The following is a 9,772-nucleotide window of genomic DNA, read 5'->3' on the forward strand; positions in this document are numbered from 1 at the left end:
CATGTTAATATATGATTTACTAATCCATATCATAGTCCATAACAGAATTTATTTTGTAATGCTTTCACTCCACATAAAGTTTTGGGGTTATATACCGACCGCATGATTGGCCCAGCCAAAGTAGCGTAGTGTCCATTGTTTTCCTTTTTCTATCGCACACTGGGAGACCTGGGAGAGGGTTCAATTTTATTGCTTGGCATACTGATTAAACATTTTTGAAAAAATTAAGTAAACGAGTCTTGACTTTTTCTTACGTTTGCTACAATGTGTGGAACCTGGACATGCATGGCACCTTCAACGTGGTTGAAACCACTCAGAGTGTTGTCAACATTGACCTGCAGGCATGAGAGTAACAAATATCCAGCAAAGACATTACTTACTTAATATAATTGCCTTTGGTATAGACCCACCCATTCTTGTGCATTCAAACATGCATGCACATGTTCTATCATACCCACATTTACACACACAAAAGAGTGGTTATGGTGTATGTGTGTCTGCAGGGGGCGCACAGGAAACACATTTCTGGACAGACTGTAGTGTACCTTGTATGTATGGCTGATATTTCTCAAGGCCCTGACACATACACTCATCTTTGCCTGATGGGATAAAAGATGGGTGGACAGACAGAATCAGGACATTGTAAAAAGCAAAACCCATATGAGAGGAGAGGGAAGTGTCTGCATTTAGAGGACAATTCCGATTTTTCACAACCTGCGTGAGCCGCCGTTGGAAAGCTGTGTCTGTAAATGACCCCAATGCACAGTGTGGTTCATGTGTATAAAGTTTACATTTACAATGTATTTGTTATATTGCTTTTATTTTGTTGTTTCCTGTGAACATGAAAGTGCTTTTATTTTGAAAAGACAGTAGCCACGGAAGTAAATCAACGAAAAAACGGTGTAGAACGTTAACGTCAACACGCAGAAAAACACGGAGATAAGCAAGGTGTTGTGGTGGACACGTATTGGGGACAGAATTCAACCCAGGAACTAAGGGTTAAGTCATGGTTGCCCTGGCAGGTTAACGCAGGGTTAAGTTATGGTTGTCCAGCCAGTATTCTGATTATTCTTGCCACCTCCGCTCAGTCGAGCGGTGGGTTTTGTTTGTCTCGCTGATTTACCGTGATTAAAGAAAGTTGCCTACACGGCTAAAGTGTGAACCTACGGTCTTCTCCGTTCCTTCGGCTCTACACTGGTGACCCCGACGTCGGTTTTCGGATAAGTTTTCTGAAACCACACACATTATGGCTACGAACGCCGTTGCAATTAAACTGCCGGAGTTTGGGGAGTCTTCCGCGGCTACATGGTTCGCGCAGGCTGAGGCACAGTTCGCGCTCAGAGACATAACAGCAGACGAGACCAGGTACTACTACGTAGTGGCAGCGCTGGGGGGCGCTACGGCTTCCAGGATAAGCGGTTTCATAACCAACCCACCGGCCGATGGTAAATACGCCGCACTTAAACATCTCCTCCTTGAAACTTTTGAACTGTCAGCAACGGAGAGAGCACGTCGCCTCTTCGCAATTCAGGGCTTGGGAGATGGCAAACCATCGGAGCTAATGAGCAGGATGTTAAACCTACTGGGTCAAGAAAAGCCATGTTTCCTGTTTATGGAGCTGTTTCTGCGCAACATGCCGCCCCACGTCCAGACTGCGCTCGCTAACTCCACCATCACTGATCCCCGTGAGCTGGCAAAGGAGGCTGACCGATTCTTCGTCGCTACACAACGTTCCTCCCATGCCGGGGTGCTGGCTCCTACCTTCACTGGCCCCCCGCCGACATCGCGGGCGTGGCCCGACGGTGGCGCCACAGCATCAGACCGCTACAAGCCCTCTGGACTCTGTATGTACCACGCTCGATTTGGTGCGAAAGCTAAACGGTGCCGTTCCCCCTGCAACTACAGGCCGACGGGAAACGAGAGGGCCAACACTCAGTAGTGGCCATGAGTGTTGGCGATACGAGCAGGCTACTCTTCATCCTCGACACCATCTTCGGTCGGCGATTTCTTTGTGACACGGGCGCACAGAGAAGCGTGCTCCCTGCTACTGACGTCGACATCATGGGCGGGGAGCGGGGCCCCCAGTTGGCGACGGCTGACGGCAGCCCTATCCACACCTACGGCGTGCGGTCTGTAGAACTGTGTTTTGGTGGACAACGTTTCACGTGGGAGTTCGTCATGGCCAATGTAACGCTTCCCCTCCTCGGAGCTGATTTTTTGTGCGCTTACGGTTTGCTAGTGGACATTCAGAACAGCCGTCTGGTCGATGCCTTAACCTTCTCCTCCTTCGCATGTACGCGGAGGGAAGCGGCCTATGCAGGTCTAGCCAACTCTCTCTCAGAGGCAGACAAGTTCACCCGCCTCCTCGCTGAGTTCCCTGACCTCACCCAGCCTACCTTCTCTGCACCCACCGCTAAGCATGGGGTGGAGCATCACATTGCTACGAAGGGGCCCCCGGTCTACGCCAGAGCCAGGCGTCTCGACCCCGCCAAACTCGCCATTGCCAAGTCTGAGTTCGAGCACCTGGAACGCATGGGGATCATCCGCCGCTCTGACAGCCCGTGGGCGTCCCCACTCCACATCGTCGCTAAGCCTGATGGAGGTTGGCGCCCATGCGGGGACTACTGCCGACTAAATGACGCCACCACGCCTGACCGCTATCCTGTCCCGCATATCCAGGACTTTTCTGCAAACCTGTCTGGCAAATGCGTCTTCTCAAAAGTCGACCTGGTCCGTGGTTATCATCAAGTTCCCGTGCACCCCTCAGACATCCCCAAGACAGCGGTGACAACCCCATTCGGCCTATTTGAATTCCTACGAATGCCATTTGGACTCAAAAACGCGGCCCAGTCCTTTCAGCGGCTGATGGATTCAGTGCTCCGTGGCCTTCCTTTCATCTTCGTCTATTTGGACGACATACTCATCGCCAGCGCCTCCGAGGAAGAACACCTGTCCCATCTTCATGCCCTCTTCACACGCCTCAGCCAGCATGGGCTGATCGTCAACCCGGCGAAGTGCCGGTTCGGGCTGACAGCCATTGATTTCCTCGGGCACCGCATCACTGGGGACGGGGCAGTCCCCCTGCCCTCAAAGGTGGAAGCGGTGGCGGCCTTTCCGCGCCCCCAAACAGCTCGTGCGCTCAGGGAGTTCATCGGGATGGTGACATTCTACCACCGCTTCATTCCTCGAGCCGCCTTTATCATCCGGCCACTGTACGAGGCGCTGAAAGGCATGTCCCCCAACCAGGCGGTCGACTGGACAGCAGAGCGGGACCGTGCGTTCACCGAGACTAAAGCTGCGCTCTCCCAGGCTACCCTGCTAGCGCATCCTTCACCTACAGCGCCTATTTCCATAACCACGGATGCATCGGACTATGCTGTTGGTGCGGTTCACGAACAGTGGGTGGGGGGGGCTTGGCAGCCTTTGGCCTTTTTCAGTCGCCAGCTTACACCCCGAGAGCGCAAGTATAGTACTTTTGACAGGGAACTCCTCGGTCTCTGGCTCGCCGTCCGGCATTTCCGTTTCCTGCTAGAGGGCCGCGAGTTTACTGCGTACGTGGACCACAAGCCCCTCACGTTTGCCATGTCCAAGACGGCCGAGCCATGGTCCGCTCGCCAGCAGCGACAACTCTCCTACATTTCGGAATTCACTACCGACATCCAGCACGTCGCTGGTAAGTCTAACCAGGTAGCTGACTGCCTGTCTAGGGCAGTGATTGGAGCGGTCCACCTAGGCCTTGACTATGCACAGATGGCTGCTGACCAGGCCACGGACCCGAGCATCCTCCGTCTCCGGGCCTCCGACACGGGGCTCCGCCTGCAGGACGTTCCTTTCAGCGACACAGGTGTCACCCTCCTGTGTGACGTCTCCACAGGACAGCCCAGGCCCATCGTCCCGCACAGCTGGAGACGCCCCGTATTTGAAGCTGTGCACGGCCTCTCTCATCCAGGCGGTAAGCCATCCGTGCGCCTGACCTCTGCTAAGTTTGTGTGGGAGGGACTTAAGAGAGACGTGAAAGCGTGGGCCGACTCGTGTGTTGCCTGTCAGCGGGCTAAGATACACCGCCACATTAAGGCGCCCCTGGAACGCTTCGCAGTGCCGGAGAGACGATTTGACCATGTCCACGTCGACCTGGTTGGTCCCCTACCCCCCTCCCATGGGTTCACCTACCTCTTCACTGTGGTGGACAGGACTACGCGCTGGCCTGAAGCTGTTCCCCTGGCATCCACGACGTCTGCTGATGTGGCCCGGGCTTTTATTGGGTCGTGGGTCTCACGTTTCGGTACGCCTTCCGACCTTTCATCTGACCGTGGGCCACAGTTTACCTCAGAGCTATGGAATGCTGTGGGTGAGGCTCTGGGCGTCAAGCTTCACCGCACTACCGCCTACCACCCTCAGGCGAACGGCCTATGTGAGCGCTTCCACCGGTCCATGAAGGCTGCGCTTCGGGCTACTCTCAAGGACTGCAACTGGGTTGACAAGCTCCCATGGGTCATGCTGGGCCTGCGGACCGCCCCGAAGGAAGACCTACAAGCCTCCTCTGCGGAGCTGGTGTACGGCACGCCGCTGCGAGTCCCAGGCGATTTCATGCCCAATGCAACGCGTCCCTGGTCAGCTGTGGACCAACGAGCCTCCTTGCTGGACGGGGTCAGAGCTTTCACACCCGTCCCTACCGCCCAACACGGCGCTCCGGTGTCCCAGGTGCCCCCAGGTCTGCAGTCAGCGGACTACGTGTTCATCCGTCACGACGCACACCGCCCCCCTCTGCAACCCCCTTATGACGGCCCCTTCCGCGTCCTGGAACGGGGAACTAAGCACCTGGTGGTGGATTTTGGGGGCACGGCCGAGCATGTTTCAGTGGACCGAGTTAAACCCGCACACCTGGACTTGACGCAGCCGTTGGAGTTAGCCCAACCTCCTCGTCGCGGTCGTCCCCCGGCTCCGTCTCCTCCCCCCGTGGAGGCCCGAGCTGCCTCTTCTGCTCCTCAGGCCGACCTCCACAGGCCCGCGTCAATGCCTCCCACAGACACTCCGGCCCCTGTTATCCGGAGCCGCCGCGGACGGCCTGTCGTCCACCCGCGCCTGCCTGACTTCGATTACTAGGGCGAATTCTGGGGGGGCTCATGTGGTGGACACGTATTGGGGACAGAATTCAACCCAGGAACTAAGGGTTAAGTCATGGTTGCCCTGGCAGGTTAACGCAGGGTTAAGTTATGGTTGTCCAGCCAGTATTCTGATTATTCTTGCCACCTCCGCTCAGTCGAGCGGTGGGTTTTGTTTGTCTCGCTGATTTACCGTGATTAAAGAAAGTTGCCTACACGGCTAAAGTGTGAACCTACGGTCTTCTCCGTTCCTTCGGCTCTACAGTGTAATAATAAAGGATGAATGGGAAGAGCATAACGGGAGTTTAGCTCCAGTCGAAAGGGCAACAAGGTATTTACTGTGTCTAATTGTTCAATAATGTTGATTTTGTTTGTGTTTTGATAACTCTGGTGTTAAGCTGACTTTCTGGTGTTAAGCTAACAGAGTTTTAACGTATTATTCTGCATGCTGGTTTAATTTCTGTTTAGCTCTTACGTTGGTCTATGAAGGAAACGAAACAAACCATCAGTCCAGCGACAAGTTAAACGGAAGGTTTACAAGTTGGTTGTGAGACCAGCTATGTTTTATGGTTTGGAGACAATGACACTGAGGAAAAGACAGGAGGTGGAGCCGGAGGTGGCAGAGTTGAAGATGCTGACATTTTCATTGGGAGTGACGAAGAAGGACAGGATTAGGAACAATTATTATAGAGGGACCGCTCAAGTTGGACGGTTTGGAGACAAAGCAAGAGAAGCAAGATTGAGTTAGCTTGGAGGAGAGATGCTGGGTATATTGGGAGAAGGATGCTGAATATGGAGCTGCCAGGGAAGAGGAAAAGAGGAAGGCCAAAGAGGAGGTTTATGGATGTGGTGAGGGAAGACATACAGGTAGGTGGCTGGTGTGAAAGAGGAAGACGCAGAAGACAGGAAGAAATGGAAATGGATGATCCACTGTGGCGACCCCTAACGGGAGCAGCCGAAAGTAGTAGTAGTAGTAGTAGTAGTAGTAGTAGTAGTAGTAGTAGTAGTAGTAGAAGACCATCAGTCCAGACTTGTATTTTTTTGACTGGGATGCTACAGTGTCTCACGGTGGTCCCATTTCCAAAATCTCTGGGTTGTAGAAAAACAGAATTATCCCTTAAGTCCAGACACAAGACAAAATCTAGCTGAAACAGGAAATGTAGCTGAACTCCAACGTTCCAACTGTACATCCATTTGTCTTCTTTTCATCCCTCAAGAGTCGCTCTCTCTTTCTCTCTCTCTCTCTTTCTCTCTCTCTCTCTCTCTCTCTCTCTCTCTCTCAAAAAAACAAAAACAAAACACACACACACACACACACACACACACACACACTTCTGCCCTTACAACTTGTGAATTAATACATTTAAGGTGACTGATACAGGGAACATACTGCATCTGCTGTCTGTTGGATCACAAGGCTGTGCAGTCGACGGCATGTCATGGCTGATTTTTTAAAAAAAATCTTAATGATTCCAGTTTCCTGTCAGAATTGATGCAAACATGAGTTATTTTACATGTGGTTCAGAGGACGTCTTTTTGTGATTTGTCAGTCAAACACTTACAGACAGTTCTGCTTTCTCATCTAGTTGTTTGGCAAAAGCAGCAAGATCTGTTTTCACCACTGGTTTGCTGAGCTGAGATGGGGAAAATATGAACACAGTTAAACAAATTGCTTTATCAAAATTACAAATACAAAAAACAGGGAAACACTAGCCCCTATTTTCAACCAAAACCATTTTCACAAAATCATGAACATTACATTACACATGAACACACAAACAGACACATGCATCACAAGAGAGAGAGCACTCCACATACCAGCAGTAGCATCGAGTCATAGTCATAGCTTTCCAAGCTAATGTTTCTGAAGGCCAGCAAGCCCTGCCTGGCTTCCTCAGGTAGCAGCCTCAGATCATTCACGTTGACTGTCATGTTTTCAGCTGTCTCACTGAATCTCTTCATGTACTTGAATGAATAGGAAAGATGCATAAATGCTTTGTAACAGATGATGCTTTGAAGATAGTCATAATCTCTATCTCATCAAAATTACATCACGTGTGTGTGAAGTAATTATATATATATATTTATAATATGCAACAACAACAATCGGCATGGTGATGCTTGTAATAGCAACAAAAGTAATAAAACATAAGGACAAAACCAACACCTTGGTGGAATTGAGGAAGTCTTCCAGATCAAATAGCTGATTCATGCCCATGCTACGAAACATCGATTGTCCTCTCATGCAGCCACTGGAATGAAACAACAGTGACAGTGCAGAACACTCACACCCAAAAATAAGGTGTACCAACCAGAGATAAAATCCTGTCTTGACTGGATAAGACTCAACAAAAAATAACATAGTTGGACTGTGCAGTTGAATTGGCAAGTGAATCAAACAGTAATGTAGGGCTTACTGATAGACTGCTGATGTATTGGGATGAACTTGCATGGTTTCATTTCTGTGAAACTGATGAGCAGGTTCAGTTTCCTCAAAACTTATTGACAGGTTCTGCTGCTGATCTAGGAACTGTTCAAGAAAAATGTTTTCATGAGATATCGTCTAACTAGCCGACAAAAGTGTATTGTTCACAAGACAGGAGGTGCAGCTTGAGGTGGAGCTGGAGGTGGAGTGTAAAAGAATATTTTCATTGGGAGTGATGAAGAAGGACAGGATTAGGAACGAGTATATTAGAGGGACAGCTCAGGTTGGATGGTTTGGAGACAAAGCAAAGAGAGGCAAGATTGAGGTGGCTTGGACGTGTGGAGGAGAGATGCTGGGTATATTGGGAGAAGGATGCTGAATATGGAGCTGTCAGGGAAGAGGAAAAGAGGAAGGCCAAAGAGGAGGTTTATGGATGTGGTGAGAGAGGACATGCAGGTGGCTGACGTGACAGAGGAAGATGCAGAGGACAGGAAGAGATGGAAATGGATGATCCACTGTGGCGACCCCTAATGGGAGCAGCCAAAAGAAGGAGTGTATCTTTGAGGCACTCATAAAGTACAGGAAAACATACTCATCTCCTACAGGCCCACTGCTCTCACTTATGCTTTCAATTTCTCATTATGAAAGTAAATCAATGCAGGGGAATACATGTAACAAATCTGTCTTCGACTAATGAAGTGTGCAAAAACACAAATGTATTTATTCGTATTTCTTAATGAATTAATTTTTTATTCATTCATTAATTCTTTCATTCAATAACTTAGTGTGTGTGTGTGTGTGTGTGTGTGTGTGTGTGTGTGTGTGTGTGTGTGTGTGTGTGTGTGTGAGAGGGGTTGGGGGGTAGACGAGTAAAATTGGAGCTCATCATTTGAATAGTACTTACTGTAAAAAGCTGACCATCAGTCAAGCTCCGGCAACCCAAGGTGTGTACATTGCCCCCAAGGAACAGGGTGACAAAGACTAGGATGATGAAAAGCCAAGAGAACACAACACTCAAAATCACAGAACTGTGGGGAAAAAAATACAAGAGGTGAAATTATGTTAATTTCAGCATTCACCCATCAGCCTAAAAGAACTGGGGACAAATCAGAAAGGCGCCGTGGTTGCACCGATTAGGGGTGAATTACTCACAGCTGGAATAGCTTGAGGGCTGCAAATTCCAGTCTTGCGTCCGGGTAAGAGGAATACACATTGGGATTGAAGAGCACAGGCAGACCCATGGAGCCTGCAGCCACCATCAGCAGTACCATTATCAGCATCACTGTACAGAGTGTAATTGACACATCCCACCTGCAGAAAGCGCCAGAGGAGAAGCTTCCAGTAACACACCTCCGCCATGTAAAGAAAATTACTGTTCTGATAAACTGACCTGATAAACTGACTTTTTTGGTCAACTACCTCATCGATGATCTCTTTACGCACTCAAATGTAGTGCATGAAGGCAAAACAAAATGAAATATCACAGCAATGTTTTTTAGAAGATCTGGAAATGAACTGCCTTTCTCAGCAAGGTCCTCTGCACATCCTTAAATCAGAGCTGCACTGTGCAACCACAGTCTTATACTGTAAACAACTAGGCATCTCAAGAGAGCAGCTGAGGTTTACATGCCTTGCTAAACTCAATTCCACAGTTGCTGTTGAGGGAAGGAAGAACCCTATTTTGTATTCTTCCCCAGGGATGCAAACTGACAGCATCCCTGAGACCTTTCAATGACCTCTAGCCTTTTGGTTACTCATTGCCAGACTTGACCAGAAATGACCTAACCTGGAGTAACATATAACGATTTTCTTGCACTATATGTCTTAACCTATCCAGAGTCTTTTAAAGCAGTTTTTTTTTTAAACTGGTCCTCCACGATGGGACCCATCACAATATTGGGTCACTACTTAGGAAACTTGTTAATTACATTCACCAACTGAATCAAGGTTTCTAACAATTTCATCACACTGATTTAACAGGTGAATATAGTGAAGTACCTGGCAGAGTAGAAAACCAGTAGTGCTGGTGTTACCTGAGGACCAGTTTAAATGAAACACTGCTTTAAAGACTGTTTTGGTACTTGGTAATTCAAATGGTACAACTGACAGATATTAATTATTCAATTGTGCTATCTAGCTTCATGGCAGGATGTGATGTGGTCTATTGCAATAGTAGTCTATTGCAGTGGTTCTGCAATCCAGTCCCAGGGGAACTCCAGTATCGCTGGTTTTCTGTCCTGCCGGA

General features: G+C 49.2%; 1 protein-coding gene across 2 annotated transcripts in view; it reads right to left on the reverse strand.

Moving 5' to 3' along the window:
- The window catches only part of LOC130125125 (prominin-2-like), an 11,481-nt gene extending 2,646 nt beyond the window's left edge, over positions 1-8,835 (reverse strand). Inside the window, exons 1-10 of one of the 2 annotated variants that reach the window (XM_056294592.1) lie at positions 8,680-8,835; positions 8,432-8,555; positions 7,520-7,632; positions 7,270-7,354; positions 6,921-7,067; positions 6,665-6,736; positions 6,493-6,582; positions 546-599; positions 255-335; positions 100-168 (exon numbers count right to left, since the gene is read on the reverse strand). In XM_056294592.1, the coding sequence (XP_056150567.1) occupies positions 100-168; positions 255-335; positions 546-599; positions 6,493-6,582; positions 6,665-6,736; positions 6,921-7,067; positions 7,270-7,354; positions 7,520-7,632; positions 8,432-8,555; positions 8,680-8,807 (963 nt within the window). In that variant the 5' untranslated portion in view covers positions 8,808-8,835. The remainder of the gene's footprint in view (positions 1-99; positions 169-254; positions 336-545; positions 600-6,492; positions 6,583-6,664; positions 6,737-6,920; positions 7,068-7,269; positions 7,355-7,519; positions 7,633-8,431; positions 8,556-8,679) is intronic. The other variant, XM_056294600.1, reaches the window with a different exon arrangement.
- Positions 8,836-9,772: the final 937 nt, after the last annotated feature.

The sequence above is a fragment of the Lampris incognitus genome, chromosome 1, assembly GCF_029633865.1.
Source record: "Lampris incognitus isolate fLamInc1 chromosome 1, fLamInc1.hap2, whole genome shotgun sequence".
NCBI lineage: Eukaryota > Metazoa > Chordata > Actinopteri > Lampriformes > Lampridae > Lampris > Lampris incognitus.